At 48.6% G+C, this 19964-nt stretch overlaps 1 protein-coding gene across 6 annotated transcripts in view; it reads right to left on the bottom strand.

The window, feature by feature from the left end:
* MICAL2 (microtubule associated monooxygenase, calponin and LIM domain containing 2) overlaps window positions 1-19964 on the bottom strand; it is a 209631-nt gene that overhangs the window by 7249 nt on the left and 182418 nt on the right. For all 6 annotated transcript variants that reach the window (XM_040410402.1, XM_040410404.1, XM_040410406.1 and 3 more), the window contains 3 exons: window positions 19359-19451; window positions 8182-8275; window positions 2903-3002 (listed from right to left, as the gene is read on the bottom strand). In XM_040410402.1, the coding sequence (XP_040266336.1) occupies window positions 2903-3002; window positions 8182-8275; window positions 19359-19451 (287 nt within the window). The remainder of the gene's footprint in view (window positions 1-2902; window positions 3003-8181; window positions 8276-19358; window positions 19452-19964) is intronic.

The raw sequence follows: 19964 nt of genomic DNA, 5'->3' as shown, positions 1-19964 counted from the left end.
GATGTACGGTGGTAGTATGGCAGTTGTATATGAGTTGTATTGAGGATATATGGGGATGTACGGTGGTAGGATGGCAGTTGTATATGAGTTGTATTGTGGGGATGTACAGTGGTAGTATGGCAGTTGTATACAAGTTGTATTGAGGATATATGGGGATGTACGGTGGTAGGATGGCAGTTGTATATGAGTTGTATTGAGGATATATGGGGATGTACGGTGGTAGTATGGCAGTTGTATATGAGTTGTATTGAGGATATATGGGGATGTACGGTGGTAGTATAGCAGTTGTATATGAGTTGTATTGAGGATATATAGGGATGTACGGTGGTAGGATGGCAGTTGTATATAAGTTGTATTGAGGATATATGGGGATGTACGGTGGTAGGATGGCAGTTGTATATAAGTTGTATTGAGGATATGTGGGGATGTACAGTGGTAGTATGGCAGTTGTATTGATGATATATAGGGATGTACGGTGGTAGGATGGCAGTTGTATATGAGTTGTATTGAGGATATATGGGGATGTACGGTGGTAGTATGGCAGTTGTATATAAGTTGTATTGAGGATATATGGGGATGTACAGTGGTAGTATGGCAGTTGTATATGAGTTGTATTGAGGATATATGGGGATGTACGGTGGTAGGATGGCAGTTGTATATGAGTTGTATTGAGGATATATGGGGATGTACGGTGGTAGGATGGCAGTTGTATATAAGTTGTATTGAGGATATATGGGGATGTACAGTGGTAGTATGGCAGTTGTATATGAGTTGTATTGAGGATATGGGGGATGTACGGTGGTAGGATGGCAGTTGTATATGAGTTGTATTGAGGATATATGGGGATGTACAGTGGTAGTATGGCAGTTGTATATGAGTTGTATTGAGGATATATGGGGATGTACGGTGGTAGTATGGCAGTTGTATATGAGTTGTATTGAGGATATATGGGGATGTACGGTGGTAGGATGGCAGTTGTATATGAGTTGTATTGTGGGGATGTACAGTGGTAGTATGGCAGTTGTATACAAGTTGTATTGAGGATATATGGGGATGTACGGTGGTAGGATGGCAGTTGTATATGAGTTGTATTGAGGATATATGGGGATGTACGGTGGTAGTATGGCAGTTGTATATAAGTTGTATTGAGGATATATGGGGATGTACGGTGGTAGTATAGCAGTTGTATATGAGTTGTATTGAGGATATATAGGGATGTACGGTGGTAGGATGGCAGTTGTATATAAGTTGTATTGAGGATATATGGGGATGTACGGTGGTAGGATGGCAGTTGTATATAAGTTGTATTGAGGATATGTGGGGATGTACAGTGGTAGTATGGCAGTTGTATTGATGATATATAGGGATGTACGGTGGTAGGATGGCAGTTGTATATGAGTTGTATTGAGGATATATGGGGATGTACGGTGGTAGTATGGCAGTTGTATATAAGTTGTATTGAGGATATATGGGGATGTACAGTGGTAGTATGGCAGTTGTATATGAGTTGTATTGAGGATATATGGGGATGTACGGTGGTAGGATGGCAGTTGTATATGAGTTGTATTGAGGATATATGGGGATGTACGGTGGTAGGATGGCAGTTGTATATAAGTTGTATTGAGGATATATGGGGATGTACAGTGGTAGTATGGCAGTTGTATATGAGTTGTATTGAGGATATATGGGGATGTACGGTGGTAGGATGGCAGTTGTATATGAGTTGTATTGAGGATATATGGGGATGTACGGTGGTAGTACGGCAGTTGTATATAAGTTGTATTGAGGATATATGGGGATGTACGGTGGTAGTACGGCAGTTGTATATAAGTTGTATTGAGGATATATGGGGATGTACGGTGGTAGTACGGCAGTTGTATATAAGTTGTATTGAGGCTATATGGGGATGTACGGTGGTAGTACGGCAGTTGTATATAAGTTGTATTGAGGATATGGGGGATGTACGGTGGTAGTATGGCAGTTGTATATAAGTTGTATTGAGGATATATAGGGATGTACGGTGGTAGGATGGCAGTTGTATATGAGTTGTATTGAGGATATATGGGGATGTACGGTGGTAGGATGGCAGTTGTATATAAGTTGTATTGAGGATATATGGGGATGTACGGTGGTAGTATAGCAGTTGTATATGAGTTGTATTGAGGATATATAGGGATGTACGGTGGTAGGATGGCAGTTGTATATAAGTTGTATTGAGGATATATGGGGATGTACGGTGGTAGGATGGCAGTTGTATGAATGCTGTATTTTGGTGGTTGTATAGAGCCATAACACGGATGCATCAGGTGATCACAATAATCCAAATATAAAGCAGTGAAAACTCAATATTCACCTCCTGAAATCGAGAACCCAAAGATCTTACAATTGAATGCAGGCCCTTAACTAAAGCACAACAATCGTGGGCAACACATGACCTGATCCTATATTAACTGATAGCAAATGTGTGGCGCCAAACTGTGCCCATGGTTCTGTATTAATATTAAACGGGAGCGTTGTCCCGGCCTCATTAATCGTGCTGTGCCTGAGATTGCAAAACGGTTTCTGTCGCTTCTATTATCAAAGAAAAATAAAAAATATATTTATTTTCCTTACGCTGCGTCTTGTTTCGCCGTCCGAGGGTGAAGTGGGAAGAAGCGGCGGCTGTGGCTTGTGTCACGTATTATTTTTTTCTCCCCCTCACTATGCTAATGAGAAGTTTCTATGCGAGGAGTTAAAGCCTCAATTTAGTGCGGTAATGAGATCTGCATGCGGTGGAAAGACAATATACACCTGGGCGTATGGCCGAAATTAATAGGCCCCCATATTTCCTGTGCTCCTCGTGTGTCCCCCCCCCCCTCAAGGACTCATTCTGCATACTGATGGCGAGCGCAACCGAACTTACACGGATAAAAGCTCAGACTCGTAACGATTCAATTTACTCTTTTCTAGGGCAAGCTGGAACCAGTCGCGCAGCAGCCGGGCCTCATCCTGTGCGCCTGAATCTGTTAAAGAAATGAATGAGGAACATCAGCGGTTACAAGGTGGCGCTCCGCATCCGGCGACTCATTTACATTCAGTGTGCATGACATGTATGAACGGTACGGCAGGCAGCATGGGGGGGGTCAACATGGAACAGGAAAAATTATCTAGATAAAAATGTCTCTAATCCAGCATCCAGCGCGGGTTCACACCAGGGTGATGAATTCCGTGATTGCTTTCCATTATAACGGAAAATAACGGAAATCGTGAGACGGAATTAAAAACAGAAACCGGTTTGGATCCGTCATAATAGAGGTCTGTGGGCAGCAGAGCGGATCCGTCCGACGGAAAAGTAAGTCCTGTTGGCAGACGGATCCGTTTTGCTGTCCATAGACTTCTATTATGACGGATCGAAACGGAATGCCTCTAAAGGTTTCTGTTTTGAATTCCGTCTTACGAATTCTGTTATTTTCCGTTATAACGGAATTTGTGACGTCGATGTGAACCCGCCCTAATTTGGTGTCTGTTCTTCACAGAGGCATCTATAAAAGTGATGCAGCAAAGCGCAAACGGCTCCTTCTGATGCTGGTTAACAATATGGACTCCAGGAACCACAGGGGGCCACAGGGGCATGGATTACTTCGGGGTATGGAGAGTGCGGATACCAAGGCATGGAGCCCCCTCTACAGCTGCAGCCTTAGAGCCCCTCTGCCTGGTAGCGGGGCCCTGTTAAAGCTTTGCACAGGGACCTATGGCTGCCTCTATGTGTCCATTGGGGCGATTTCCCTCCAGAATATATAATAAAGCATTATGCCACATTAAAGGAATTTTACGGTATGTACGGTGGCAAACAGCCTGCGTGTCTGGGCGACAACCAAAATGGTCATCATTACAGCTCCCACTGGGGTTGTCAGAACTTTCCTAGACGTCTTATGGTGCTTTATGTAGGAAATGGGGTGCAATACTGCAGGACGGGCACCACTGCCGGTCAGGAATGTGGAATGAGACAAAGTGTCCATTGATGAAAATGTGCCCCAAACACAAAAAAGGCAGTTAGCAATGTGTGAACAGGGAGCAATGTCACCTCCAAGGGGAAAACTGACACAATATGGCAGATCTACTAAAAAGCTATTTACAGCTATTCGGGAAGGAGTAACCGGGACCTGAGAAACAGAATAAATATAAACACATACAGAGATATAACATAAAAATAATAAAGTAAATAAAGATAAAATAAAAAACAAACAAAATAAAAAAAATAGGAAAAAATACATTTAGAATGTTAATAAATGAAAATAAAGATAAAATAAATGAAAATAGAGAAATAAGAAAATTATCAAATGCTAATTATATATAAATATAATCTCTCTGAGGGCTGATGCACCGTATGCGCCGCGTGTTCGTGCTGTGGACCGCAAATAGCAGTCTGCAATGCACGGGCATTCACTTGATTCAGAACATGTGCTATTATTTTTGCTGTGCGGAAGCACGGACCGAAATCCCACAGAAGCGCTCCGTAGTGCTTACACTCTGTGACTGTTATGGGGGCACTGTGGAGGTCACTGTTATGGGGGGCACTGTGGAGGTCACTGTTATAGGGGCACTGTGGAGGTCACTGTTATAGGGGATCTGTGGATGTCACTGTTATGGGGACACTGTGGATGTCACTGTTATGGGTGCGCTGTGGATGACACTGTTATGGGGGCACTGTGGATGGCACTGTTATGGGGGCACTGTGGATGACACTGTTATGGGGGCACTGTGGATGACACTGTTATGGGGGCATTGTGGATGACACTGTTATGGGGGCACTGTGGATGTCACTGTTATGGGGGCGCTGTGGATGACACTGTTATGGGGACACTGTGGATGTCACTGTTATGGGGGTGCTATGGATGACACTGTTATGGGGGCACTGTGGATGACACTGTTATGGGGGCATTGTGGATGACACTGTTATGGGGGCACTGTGGATGACACTGTTATGGGGGCACTGTGGATGACACTGTTATGGGGGCATTGTGGATGACACTGTTATGGGGGCACTGTGGATGACACTGTTATGGGGGCACTGTGGATGACACTGTTATGGGGACACTGTGGATGACACTGTTATGGGGGTGCTATGGATGACACTGTTATGGGGGTGCTATGGATGACACTGTTATGGGGGGCACTGTGGATGACACTGTTATGGGGGACACTGTGGATGACACTGTTATGGGGGGCAGCACTGGTGCTCCAGCAGTTTCCAGGTATGCTGGATGTGATGAACTCCGTGTGAAACTTTCCTAATTCTGCTAGTAAATAAATAAAATAAATGACAAAATAAAGATAAAATGATAAATAAATTAAATAAAAAAGGAAATAACATGAATAAATAATAACAAATAATAATAATAAATCACATAAATATAAAGAGATAAAATGGCCTCCATGTTCCCCTCAGAAATCAGGGTTTACAGATGATTCCGAGACTTGTCCATAATCCGGCCCATTGTGAGCGGCTCATCTCGTCTTTAGGACTTTATTGCGTTTTGTATCACCCACAGATGTTCTCGGCTAATTCGTTCGTTTGCTAAATGGATGGCGGCGACAACAAAAGATCTTTTCATTCCTCGCTACCATAATTATTAGAGGCGAAAACTGCATAAATGTCACTGAGAAGTTGTGTTCGGAGCCCAGTCTTCTCGCTTCGTTATTCTCAGCCGCAATAATTTTCTAATTATCTTAACATTACCTACAGAGCAATTTGAAATGTATCACTATAGATGAAACGAGGCTGATTTAATAAGAACGGGACAATGACTGAGCCGCCGGCCCTATTATACATGACAGTCATACGAGGGACCTTAACCCTTCTCATAGTCGAGTGGTAAATGCAACATAACAGCCCGAGCCCTGAAATGTTCTGGAGTGAGCAGGACGGGAGCTCGCTGTGCGGCACAGAAGACCGCCGCCATCCAATGGATACAATCTTACTGGTATCTACACGGATGCAAAGTATTTCTAGGTTTCCATATAGAAGTTTTAGATCGCTTCCTTTTACCACCTGTAGGGGTCGCAGTTTTTTTGTTAGCTGGCAATGAAGCTGTTTAGTCGGTGACTAAAATTTTAATGGCATATATGGCCGACCCCCTGCTCCCCATTCCGCCAGGTGGAGTGGCCATGCTTTCCCACAGCTTCTATAGACTGCACATGTGCGCATGCGTAAGCATCCCTCTGCCACGTGTCCGTGCAGCAGCCGTGTCAGCGGAGTACCCCTAACTAGGGGCTTCTTGGTCCCGGCCGCTGCTTCCAGATGAAGACTGAAGGGAGAGCGGCCTCCGACGTGCTGCGACCCCTCACCGATCAGACTTGTAGAGCATTTCCTCTGGATATGGAAAACTCCTGTATAGACCGTCTAGTAGCAACGCTATTCCATGTCCAAAGAATAGCGCCAACTCTGTACAGTACACAAATATTACCGCCCTACAGTGCTGTACAGGTCCCAAGTGCAATGCCTCTCAATAAAGTGCCCTTATACCGTCTGTCAGACACGAGGGTCTGTGGGTTTGGTGGTCTCACTTGGCTGTAGACCGTAAGCTCTAAAATCCGGAGCCCATGATTCTGTGGTCATTACACGTAAGAAGGCCGTGATGGAGGACTCGGACAACCGCCCTTCAGCCTCTGGGGGACTCGTGTCACCCCGACCTCAGAGGATAAGAAATGTCTAAAATTCCAACTTGCTCATATAATTTTAATGTCATCTGCATCGGCTGTAATCACATTTCTAACCTTCCAGATAATTAAACCATTCGTTGACTTGTCTGAGGAGGAATCGCATCAGAGCAACGCCACCACTAAGTGCAAATGTCGCCAATAATGGGTTAATTGGGCAGTTAACACATATTACTCCCATCTATCAGCGACACTCGGCTCTCATGTCTGCATGAAAAGACACATTTCACAATTAGCCAAATGATCTATGGCGTCCCAATCAGCTCCGAGCGGCCCTAATGGTGGAGATGACATTACCGCCATGTATCCGGGTCCATCTCCTCTAATATCTGACTATCATTTCCATGTATTGGGAGCTCCGATAATGACATATTTCATTGTGACAATGGGCATCGTGTTAATAGTTAATTATTTAACATGTAAACGTTATTGACGGTTTATCCAATTAGGTGGCGGCTTTTACATCTCTGATTCCTTGTTACTCAGGTCAATAGGTGGCGGCACGGTGACCATGCTCTAATGGCGGTGACACAATGAATCCAGAGGAGGCCAATAATCCTAATGTAATTACTATATGATCACCCCTGGGGTCACCGCCATTACTTCTGGTCCCCTACACCAGCCGCAGATAAGAATAATAATGAGTCTGACTTTTGCACCTGCTTTTATTATAATCTAAACTGGTGATTATATTCGCCCTTATTCGGAGCCACAGCCCCTGCTCTAACTTTGCTGACCACGTGTGAGGTCGGGGGCGTCCTATACAAGTGCACGAGGCGCTCTCTCGTTTGGGGATTTCTAGCACTGCTGCTATGGCAGTATCCACAGAACTCAATGCCGCGGCTAGAGACGGTTTTCCTCTCCTTCTCAGCGCTGCCCCCTGCTGCCTGTTATGTTGTAATTATGGCAATGGGGTGTGATGTATTCCATGACCATGGTCATGATTTTGGGTGCACAGCCTGCTGTCGGGTCTGAGACTTTAACCCTATAACTCCCTTCTGTGCCAGCGCCTCCCGGATGGGTTTATGTGATTATAAGATAAGTTGATTGTGATGCTGTTATACAACCGTAAACTCAATGGCAGGGTTCCTTACCAGTGGGGGGGACACCATGAAGGCTGGTTGGAACAACCCATGGGTACCTGAGCTGGTTACCCGGGTGCAAGTGGGCACAGGTGGCTTTAAAGATTGGCAGCTCAGACAGGTCAGCATGGCTGCAGTTTAGTGGGTAAGCCTAGGAGGCCATGTCCTGCATGCGAGTTACTGTAATCAGCCTAAGGACTGACGGCAGTCACATCAATATATTAGTGATTGTGCCAAGGTTCAGTATTGCTGGTCTGCCACCTATGCATAATCCTCTTCTCCTCCAGGTTGGCACAGCATCTCCTCAGCCCTCGTACTGTGTGCCAGCTTCTTTCCCCTGTTCCGGAGCTCAAATCCTCCTGGCCCTAAAAAACCAACATAACGCGTCTTAAAGATTTACCTGTTTCCCCTCGAAGAGCCTTCTCCAGCTTGATGCCTTGTGTGTCGAGTGCTCGATGCTTCTCTTCCGTTTCCTGGAGCTGGCGCTGTATCGTCTATGGGAAGAATTGTTTGTTACCGTGTTGCACTTTTGGATTGTACAGAACGCACTGCAGTATTGTAACCACTGATTAAAGAAGCCACAGAGACACAGCCGACACCCAGGTGAGCAAATCGAGCCCAAAGGCTCATGCACAAGGCCTTACCGTCTGCAAATTGCGGGTCCACAAAACACGGATACCGGCCGTATTGTGGAACGGAACAGCTGTCCCCTATTAGAACAGTCCTGTCCTTGTCTGTAATTCGGACAATGAAAGGACATGTTCTATTTTTTTTCAGAACGGCCATGGAGACATACGGACACGGAATGCACACGGAGTCCCATTCCGCATACAGGCCGCACAAAACCCTGAACGGACACGGAAATAAAAATACGTTTGTGTACATGAACCCTAAATCTGTACATTTCACTGGTGTGGAGAAGAATGAATGAGAAGCCTCCTGGTCTCGGAGGTCTCATGTATACTGGGATGGTGATCGGATTCATCTGCTCTTCGGTTGTCCAAGATTTAGTAAAACATCTGTCCACAGGATATGTCTAGTATTTACATGCAGATTTTACTAATCTATACACACCAAGTATTTATCAGAGCTGAGGGTTTGCTACAATTGTATCCAGTCCAGATAATCCTTTGTGACCCCAAAACACATGACCTGCACAAATCGTTCCCGGTTGGTACAGTCTTGTGCGTTTTAACTGCACTTATACATTGTATCAGCCTGGAATCCAGACTGTTTACCTGACAGTAGATTGTCACCGAGACTGGATACAATTGTAACAAACACTCAGCTGAGAGAAGAAATAGCTCTTTGCCTCTGGATGTATACGAGAATGTTTTTGTTCACTGACAACAAGCAGAAATCTTGCAAATGGTTGGGAAGTGAAGCAGAACAGATGTAACAAGAAGCAGGTGACAAAGCCAAAGTGTCTCTAATGTGATTACTGTTGTCACTGGCTAATATAGAGAGGTGCTTAAAGGGGTATCGCCACCTGAGACGTTTATAACATATCCAAAGGACCCCCGTCTTCATACCAGGGCTCCCCTGACCCCCATCCTGCCTGGAGAGGGGGCCGCTATATGAATGGAAAGATTCCCTGTCATATGTGCGGCTCTCTCCATTCATTTCTATGGGAATTGGGAAACAGTCAAGCACAAGACAGAGGTCGGGGCCCCTGTTATGGAGACAGGTGGAGGTCCCAGGGGTGGTACCCACATCTCTTGGACATTTCTGGCATATTCTCTTGACATGGGCACAGACATTATAGCACCCTTGGCACCCACAACAGCTACACATCTGCCCCAGCACCTATGCACTCAGGATTTCTGGTTGCTGGATTTAGATGCGGGTGGTTTACAAGAAAGCAGAGACGGGGCTGCCAGGAAAGATTCTGCTCTCCTGTAATTACTTAAGATGAATGGTTCAGTGTCCATGACGGCTTTCTACAGTGTGCGGCTGCGGTGCCAGCTCCGGGGTTCTGCCCGTTGTACCCCTCCCACGCCTCGGCCACGGAGCGCGCGCTCGCCTTACAACGTTCATCCAAGTAATGATCATTTTTGAGCTTTTGTAATCTGGTGTAAAGGATGTGAAAGCTTCAGAGACCTTGGAGAACAATGCGAGCGCCGCAGAGCACGAATCCTGACAGACAAGTGGATTATTAGAGTTAAAAAGTTAAGTGTTATCTTTTCATAAAAGTGATTGGCATTTCTGTTACTTAAATTCACACATTCCTGCCACATGAACGGAAAAAAACTAATTTCTGTCCTGTATACCGGGTGTAATCCTCAGTATCTGCCCTTATTCTGTATATATACACTGCACAGTACCACTTCTCCTGTCCTGTATACTGGGTGTAATCCTCAGTATCTGCTCTTATTCTGTATATATACACTGCACAGTACAACTTCTCCTGTCCTGTATACCGGGTGTAATCCTCAGTATCTGCTCTTATTCTGTATATATATACACACTGCACAGTACAACTTCTCCTGTCCTGTATACCGGGTGTAATCCTCAGTATCTGCTCTTATTCTGTATATATATACACTGCACAGTACCACTTCTCCTGTCCTGTATACTGGGTGTAATCCTCAGTGTGCAGGAGTCAGTGGACGGGTGTGGTCGTGTGTGCAGGAGTCAGTGGACGGGTGTGGTCGTGTTTGGAGGAGTCAGTGGACGGGTGTGGTCGTGTGTGCAGGAGTCAGTGGACGGGTGTGGTCGTGTTTGGAGGAGCTCCTGCTGATTGTCCAGCCGCTTCCAGGGATTTTTCCATCTATCCCAGCCCAGGCCCTGCCTCTCTCTCCCCAGGGAGGTGGTGGGGTCCTGGGCAATGAAGCGACTGAAGACCCAGGATCCTGCTTCCCGGGGTAGGCCGGCGGGAGGTAGGGGAGGTGAGCTACCGGCCTCAGTTCCATCTCCCGCCTCGGGGGTCAGAAGATCCAGCAGGAGTCGTGGTGCAGCGGCCCCTGCAGCCCCCGGAGGTGAAGCCGTGTCCATCGCCGGCAGTTCCAGGAGGGCGGACAGTAGCCCTCCAAGAGGTACGCGGAGTGCTCCTGGGGATGGGACGGTTCCGGTTGAGGCTGACTGGGGCAACATGAAGCCCCGGGAACTAATCGCCGTTTACAGCTCCCGGATCACAGCCTATCTCCGGGAGTACGAGGAAGCGAATAGGACCCTCAAGAAGGTGAGGGAGAACCTGAAGCTTGAGAGGGGGAAGGTGGACAAAGCGGAAAGAAAAAACAGGCCAGAAATATCAAGAAAAATAAAAATCTTAAAAGAAGTCATTAAAGAGCTGCAGGAAAGAATGGGGGCTATTCTGGATAACAGTGGTCCCTTCAAGGAAAAACTCATGAACGATCAAAGGTTTAATGAAATGGCTGGAAACCAAAAGCAGCAAGAAGATGACTCCTCTAGTGAGGAGGAAGAGTCGGACATGGGGGGGCAGCCTGTGGAAACTGGCATCACCGCAGAGCAGGTATGCCTGCCCCCCACTAGCTCTGACGAAGAAGGCGGGTACAGTGAGAACAGCGGAGTTGGGGGGCAGCTTATGGCCGAGATACGCCACCTGGAGTCCCCCAAAATTAGTGAGGACATTTGTTTTGGTGACGAATTGCCTGAAGATGAGCCGATGGGAAAGAAGAGAAAGGCAAAGACATTAAAGCCAGAGGTGAGGTATGTCTATGTGACCCACCCTGCGTGCCCTGGGCCAGCTGAAAAGCCAGCTCAGGGCACGAACCCCACCATCCTCCCTAGCCCGGTCTCTGCTGTGGGATCGGTGCATAGGAGTGGGGAGAAAGACGTGGCAAAGATGGCGCAGGACGCCGTCCCTGTTTGCGGTAACAGGGGCGGTGAGGAAAAGCTGGAGGGGCCAGACAGGAAGGCTCCCGGGGCGGGCGGCGAGGGGGACATGGTTGGTGGTCGGATGGCTCTGCTGGGGCACTGGACAAGTGCCGGGTGGAGGTGCGGCGGGGCGGTGTGGCTGCCACTGACCCCCTTGCAGAGGTTGTTGCCGGGATCCCTGTCCTGGGGTCTGCCTCCTCTGCCCCGGTCTGCTTCGCCGCTCCCGTGCGCCCTGCAGCCCCCCCTGCCGGTTTTGGCATGGCGGTGGGGGACAGGGGGGCGGGGGTGGTGGGGACGGCTGTGGGTGGAGGGGGTGGTACCGCGGGTACAGCGGTGTCCCGATCCGGAGTTGCAGGGGGAGGGTGCGAGGTGGCTGCCTCCGCCCCTCCCAGTTTGTATGCCCAAATCCCTGCCGGGGTTCCGGTCTCCTCTGCCCCGGTCTGCTCCGCTTCAGTCCCTTCCGCTGGTATTGTCGTGGCGGCGGGGAGTGGAGGCGCAGTGGGAGTGGTCAGGGGTGGAGGGGGTGGGGCTTCGGATGTCCAGAAAAGAGCTCAGAGCAGTGTGTGTGTAGGCAGAGAGGGAGGGGGCGGTCCTGATGCGAGTGTGGTGCGCACCGCCCCTCCCTCCTGCACTGTCCGTCAAGTGGATAAGGCCGGCGTGGCTGGGACCAGTGGTTCTACAGCCCGCCGGCCCGAAAAATCAGGAAAGACTGAAAAATCAGAAAAGACTGTTAAAAATGTGTCCAGCAAGGAGATGCTGGACAAAACAAATAATGTGACCTCGGTCCCCTCTGGCCCAGCAGTGTGTGTGGGGGGAGGGGAGAGTGCGGTAGTGGCCACTGAAGAAGTGGTCACTTGTGTAAATACAGTTTTTGTTAGTGGTGTTGGTGTTGCCCTAGGCCCTGATGGAGGGGTGAATGTTGGAGGTCGGCCGCCCACTGTACAAGTGGCCGGTGCGCCTCATGTAGCCCCTTCAGAGGGGTCTGGAGTGGCACCTGCTGTAGATAGGTCTGGGGGGGATGGGGGTGGGCCCGGTCCGGCTGCCCCTCCTGCGTTGGTTGCGCCTGGCAGAAGTTATGCTGGTGTGGTTGCCGGCGCAGGGGGGGAGGGGCGGTCCCCATTGTCCTCCCCATTACCAATGTCTGGTGACGGTAACTTGCAGCGGCAACTTCTAGAGGCTCTTAGGAGAGGGGAGAATTCCATTACAGTAGGGGGGCAGCAGGTGGATCTATCCTTCTGGATAGACAGGCATGGCCTGCGTGCCTTCCGAGAGCAAGGCGGGGGCGAGACCACCTGGTCCTCACCCACAACTGGCCCCGGGTCAACCAGGCGGAATGTTGTCTGTCTGAAGTGGAGAGGCAATGAAGCGTGCCCTACCAGAAAGAGGGTGGCAGAGCTTCTCTTTCGGATGGGCATCAGGGCATGTGACATCTTTGCCCTGATACATCCGTATGGCACCCGGGAGTTTGATGTCAGTTTTGCCCGGCCAGAGGGTCTTGAACTTTTCTGGTCTGGGTATGAACTGGCAAAAGACCAGCCGGACTGGCAGGGGTTTTTTGTGCAAGCGATAACCCGCCAGAATGAGGTCAAGAAGGTGACCGTTCTCACCCGTAACGAGTCACTTTCTTGTGTTGACATCTTGACCTGGTTGAGCAGGTACGGGGACGTCCAGGGTCTTCCTAGCAAGAACCTGGATGAGTTTGGCATCTGGTCGGGTGCCTGGACGTTTCAGATTAAGTTGAAACATTCAGGGGGGTCGGTTTCCCACATACCATCATCTGCTTTCCTTGGTCGGGATAGGATCATGGTGTTCTACAGGGGGCAGCCTAAGCTGTGTTACAAGTGCGGCAGCCCTTCGCACTTCAGCGCCAGCTGCCAAGTGCAGAGGTGCGCGTTGTGCGGGGGTGAAGGCCATCTAGCTGCATCTTGTGGGCAGATTAGATGCAACCTGTGTGGTGAGCTAGGGCACCCGTTCAGTCGTTGCCCTCGCTCTGTCGCCAACGTGGCTCGTGCACGCGCGGAGGCGAGCCGGGAGGCCCCCACCGCCGAGGCGAGTGCTGGCGAAGGCGACAGGGCAGTGGGGTCGATGAAGAGAAAAGACGGCCCGTCCCAGCAGAGACGGAGGGAGAGGCGTCAGATGGAGAGGGGGCAGGTGGAACCCCGTCCTGGGGTGATGCCTGAGCCCTCCCAGGAGAATGCCTCTCCTAGAGCTGAGACCCTGGGGGATATCGAGGGGAATGAGGAACTCAGGAGACTAGACCGTTCCGAGGTGACTCTGTCCTCTTGCTACGAGAGTGCAACAGAGGGGAGTGAGACAGACTCTAAAAGAATAAGAAGGAAACGTCTGACCAAAAACGATCTAGCCTGACTAGAGTGCCTGTGGAAGGCAAAGCCAGCTCCCCCCTGGACCTCTCTAATCCTGACTCTCTTCCCCTGGATCTTTCCAACCGGTACCTCACCTTGGATGAGATCTCCGCCTCCTCTTCTTCCGGGGAGGAGGTTCAAGGTGGGGAGCCGGAGGGGCAAGAGAAGGAGCCTCTGGAAGGGCCCGCGCCTCCCTCCGGTGAGGATGCAAGGTCCTCGGGAGGTGGGGCGGGTCCAGACACTGGGAATGGGAATGACAAGGGTGGTGCGAAGGGGGAGGCGGTGGTGACTAATGAGATGGACACCACTGTCTCTCTCAAAAGAGATCGTGCCACCTTAGGGGGTAGCCCCAAGAGGGGTAAGAAGAAGAACAAGAAGGGGAAGGGAAGGAAGAAGGCCGTCTAACTTAATCACTCTGTATGGCGGCACTCACTCCGTTGACGCTGGCGACCATTAATGTCGCCAGTATTAAATCGGATGCGGCTAGGTTTGCAGCCTTTGATTTTCTCAGCCGGGTTGAAGCTGACATTTTATTTTTGCAAGAGACCAGGCTGCCAGATTTGGCGGCTGTGTATAAAGCAAAAAAGGAGTGGAGGTGCGGTCCATCATATTGGTCTCTTGCGGCTGAGCCGTATAGCGGAGTGGCGGTTCTTTTTACCGCACCAGTAGAAAGCCGACGAGTGATTGAGTTAGAAATGGGGAGGTGTTTGATTTTAGATGTCCTCATGAAGGGTCAAGAGCTTCGCCTGATAAACATCTATGGTCCCCAAACCAGGTGGGATCGGAAGCGTCTCTTTATGAGGATCAAACCTTTCCTTTTTACGAGTCGGCAGGTGGTCTTTGGCGGGGACTTTAATACAGTCACAAGGTCCCAAGACCGGGGAGGCGCCAGAAACCGGCTGGCTTATGATAGTGTATCCCTGAATAGCATAGCTAGCGAGGCTCGCCTGGTGGATGTCCACATTAGGCACACCCCAGGCCACGGTGGTTTCACTTATTATAGAGGTAGTCAGATTAGGTCTAGAATAGACAGGTTTTATTTAAAGGAGGAGACTACTTTTTCACCTTTAGAGGTGGTAGAGGTGGAATTCTCCGATCACTGTATGATTATGTTCTCTTTGAATGTTGCAGAATCCCCCCAAATGGGAAGAGGCTATTGGAAGCTAAATTCGGCCCTCCTGGAGGAAGCAGAGGTGAGACAATCCTTTAAGGACTTCCTTCAGAGTCAGGTAGAGTTGCTGGATCTTTGTGACACTAAGTCTGAGTGGTGGGAGATATTCAAAGATCGGGTGGCAAAATTCTTCCGCCAGCTCTCGAGCCTCAGGTCCCTGAACAAGTACCGCTTGTATCAGGGTCTGAGGAGGAAACTCGAACAACTGGTCTCGACTGGAGGTAGCCGAGAGGATATCTCCAGGGTGAAATCTTTGCTTAAGAGGTGCCAGTATGATAGGCACACATCTTTGGTTTTTGAGAGGGATTTTGGGAAGTACCGCTCGCCCGACCCTTACAGAAACTGTAAGATGTCAGTGAAAAGTAAGTTGGTGACGGGACTGGTCGATGGTACGGGATCTCTGGATAGGTCCAGATCAGGGATCTTGGAAATCGTCAAGTCCTTCTACTCGTGCCTCTTGAGGAAGAAGGATCTGAATCGGGACAGGATTTCGGCTTTCCTGGCTGAAACCATCCCTGAGTCAAGAGTAGACCTCTCTCTTGGCGTTTTGATAGAAGAAATCAGAGAAGAGGAAGTCAGCCTGGCGATCGAAGGGCTTGCCCTAAAGAAGTCGCCAGGCCCGGATGGCTTAACATCCGAGTTTTATAAGACCTTTAAGGACTCCTTGGTTCCCCTCTTGACTAAGGTATTCAATGAGTGCCTTTCCTCAGGTACTCTGCCGAAGTCAATGAGGAGGTCAGCTCTGATCCTTATATCAAAGGGTAAAGATCCGAGCCGTATTGAGAATTGGCGTCCCATAGCGCTTCTCAATACGGACAGAAAGATCCTGGCCAAGATACTGTTTAAACGGTTGGTGCAGTTTGCGCCCCGGCTCCTTTCGGAGACCCAACATTGCTCAGTTCCAGGCCGAAGCACGTTTAGTGCTGTGCTCGGTGTCCGAGAGGCAGTGGAGCAGAGTAGGGCGGGTAACTGGAAGGGGTACATGCTGGCTTTAGATCAGGCAAAGGCTTTTGATCGTGTTAACCACGAGTACCTCTGGGCAGTCCTTCTGAAATATGGCCTGCCGGGAGGGTTTGTCGATTGGTTAAAGATCTTGTATGCAGGGGCAGAGAGTTTCCCGCTGGTGAACGGTTGGTCTGGCAGCCCTTTTGAGGTCGGGTCTGGAGTCCGCCAGGGTTGTCCATTGAGCCCGCTCTTATACGTGTTTGCGATTGATCCTTTTATTAGGAGGATTGATCGGGGACCGTTAGCGGGAGTCAGGATGAGTCTGGAGGAGCCAGAAGCCACTCTGAGGGTGGTGGCGTATGCCGATGACGTCACTGTTTTCGTGTCCTCGGGAGGGGAGGCGGAATACGTGATGTCGGAGGTAGAACGCTACTCGGAAGTCTCCGGGTCCATGATTAACCGGGATAAGTGTGAGAGTCTCTGGCTGGGAGGGGGTGATCCATCTTTCGGTCTCCCGGACACCCTCCCAGAGCCCCAGTCGTCAGCCAAAGTCCTAGGCGTTCAATTCGGCCATGGGGATTATCCCACCCAAAATTGGGACAGCAGGCTCACGATCGCCGCTCAGAAGGTTGACCAGTGGAAGGGTTGGTCTTTGACCCTCAGGGAAAGGGTGAACCTGATCAAGACTTACCTTCTCCCTTTGCTTATCTATTTGGCCAGTGTATGTGTCTTGCCAGAACCTCTCTGGACTCGGGTTTACAGTCTGTTCTTTCAACTGTTATGGGGGAATAGGCTGAACCTAGTCAAGAGAGAGGTGACATACCGTACGAGGAGATTAGGGGGGTTGGGTATGGTCAACCCAGTGGTGTTCCTTGTGAACACCTTTGTTAAGATCAACCTGGCAAACCTCTGGAAAGAGAGGGCTCCTCCGTGGGTAGTCTCTTGCAGGGGTTGGTTTCGGCCTTTCTTCCAGGAGTGGGAGACAGGAGGGCAAGTGAAGGATTTGCGTACACCTCACGGATATCTTCCGGCTTATGTCACCCCGATTCTGAAGGTGATCCGCCAGTGGGGTTTGGGAGTGAGGGAAATCAAGACCCAGTCAAGGAGATCCCTTGACGAGAGGGTCTTGTTGACCCACTTCTGGAAGCCCCTGGCCCTTAAGGATTGCCCAAGCCGGGATCTAGACAAGGGGTTACAGTTGTTAAATTCGGCAAGGATCCCCTTGAAGTTTTGGGACTTGGCTTGGCGCTGCTTTCACGGGAAGCTGTATGTAAGGGACAACTTGAAGTACAGGAACTCTGATGAAAGGGGTTGTCCCCGGGAGGAGTGTGGCGACATACTGGAAAGTATGGAGCACTTCCTGCTTCAGTGTCCCTTTAATACAGAGGTATACAAACGGGTGGGTGCATCCATTGGCTGGCCTAGGCTAGCCAACCTCTCCTATGCGGAATGGGCTTATGGAGCATTCAAAGGTTTGGGAAGAAGGGACCCATGCACAGCTTTTATAGTTAGCATAGTGATCAGGTACTTCACATGGAACGCACGGTGTTTAGTTTCAACCCAGCAGAAAGTCCTCCCTGTGGAAGAGGTGTGTAGGAACATTCTAGGTGACCTGGCGAAGGTTCGCTCTCTTGAGTGCGAGAAGGTGGGTACGGATGGGGTCTCTTACCTCTGGAGAGGCTTCACCTTTGATGTGCCTTAGCCTCAGTAGCACTTTTCCTGGTGTTGGGCTGAGGCTTTCACATTAGGTTTTTGTTTTGTATTTAAGATGAGTTTTTGAAGAAAGGTTTGCAAATGACTGAACTTGGGCCTTCGGGTGGATTTTAACATTGGTTTGTATAGATTGATATGGTTGTTATAAGATGTATATATTGTATGATAGGGTAAGTGGGGTGTAGTTAGGTTGGGTGGGATGGGGTGGGGGGGTTCATATTTTTGTGTGGGGAGACCTGCATCCAGCCCTGGACTATGCGGACATAGGAGGACATGAGGCGAGGGGCTGGGTGTGGGTGGTGGTGGAAGGGCTGGCCTCATGGAGGGACAAGAGGCGGAGGTTGGCCCTGGGTGAAGGTGATGGGATAGATAGATTGGTAGGGTTAGTATAGGTTTGTTTTCTCATATATGTGTGTAAAAAAAAAAAAAAAAAAAAAAAAAATTAATTAAAATTAAAAAAAATAATAATAATAATAATAAAAAATAAAAAAAAAATAAAAATTATTAGAGTTATTTGATATTTCTGTTATGATTATTTTATGTTTATTATTTTTTATTGTAAGAAGTTGTAATTTAGTTTCTGTTCTGATTAATTTGTATAAATTTGTATATAGTCGGGGCTCAGCCGGATCGGATGTTTACGTTAGGCTAAGTTTCATTTTCTCCATTTTTTTTAGTAGGTATGAATGAGATAGTATGCATGTAGCTGGGCCAGTAGGGTAAGTGTATATACTTTATACCTTGTTTTGAAAATTTTATGGCAACGTTTTTGTATTTTTGTATAAAATTAAAAAAGAGTTCCTCTGTATCTGCTCTTATTCTGTATATATATACACTGCACAGTACCACTTCTCCTGTATACTGGGTGTAATCCTCAGTATCTGCTCGTATTCTGTATATATATACACTGCACAGTACCACTTCTCCTGTATATGGACACTGCACAGTACCACTTCTCCTGTATATGGACACTGCACAGTACCACTTCTCCTGTATATGGACACTGCACAGTACCACTTCTCCTGTATATGGACACTGCACAGTACCACTCCTCCTCTCCTGTATACTGGGTGTAATCCTCTGTATCTGCTCTTATTCTGTATATATATACACTGCACAGTACCACTTCTCCTGTATACTGGGTGTAATCCTCAGTATCTGCTCGTATTCTGTATATATATACACTGCACAGTACCACTTCTCCTGTATATGGACACTGCACAGTACCACTTCTCCTGTATATGGACACTGCACAGTACCACTTCTCCTGTATATGGACACTGCACAGTACCACTCCTCCTCTCCTGTATACTGGGTGTAATCCTCAGTATCTGCTCGTATTCTGTATATATATACACTGCACAGTACCACTTCTCCTGTATATGGACACTGCACAGTACCACTTCTCCTGTATATGGACACTGCACAGTACCACTTCTCCTGTATATGGACACTGCACAGTACCACTCCTCCTGTATATGGACACTGCACAGTACCACTCCTCCTCTCCTGTATACTGGGTGTAGTCCTCCGTATCTGTCTCTGTACCTGGGCTTTGTGTAGCCTCTTGAGCTCTTCCTGCTTTGCTCGCAGTCTCGCTTCTTTTTCCATCCTTCTTTTCCGCCTCGATGCCGGGACGCTCTGATGGGACAAGAAATAGCTGTGAATAATTTTTATACATAGGTTAAGTATATAATAATAATTTTAACAATAAAGATATAATATCCAGTGAGGGTTTCATGTATGGCCATCCTTCAGGGCTGTCATTCAGGACTTGAGTCTGGGAACATCCCCTATAGAAGCCGCACTAGTGATCGTAAAGTCAAAGTCCATGTTGACTCCCATACTTGACATAGGATATAATGGAGCGGATATGAAGCAATTGTCTGCTAGACAAAGTCCCTCCAATCTGCAGCTTCGTTACTCTTCTCCCTATAATTCCCACAACCTGCGATAAAATCGGGTTTCAAAGGCAAATCCTCCTTCCATGGTAGAGGAGTCCAGGCTCCTGCAGATGCTCGGATATACACTTCCTGCCAAATCTCGGTGTAGGGTGCAGGTCAGAAGCCACCGCTGTTCTGAAGTGATTACAAGTCAGGACAGAGGTGACAAAGCGGCAGAACAGATCTGACTGGATCCTGAGCGCTCCAAGCT

This window comes from Bufo bufo, chromosome 10, assembly GCF_905171765.1.
Source record: "Bufo bufo chromosome 10, aBufBuf1.1, whole genome shotgun sequence".
In the NCBI taxonomy this organism is placed as follows: Eukaryota; Metazoa; Chordata; class Amphibia; order Anura; family Bufonidae; genus Bufo; species Bufo bufo.
The sequence above is the reverse complement of the archived record's forward strand: the minus strand, read 5'-3'. Positions and strand labels throughout refer to the sequence as shown.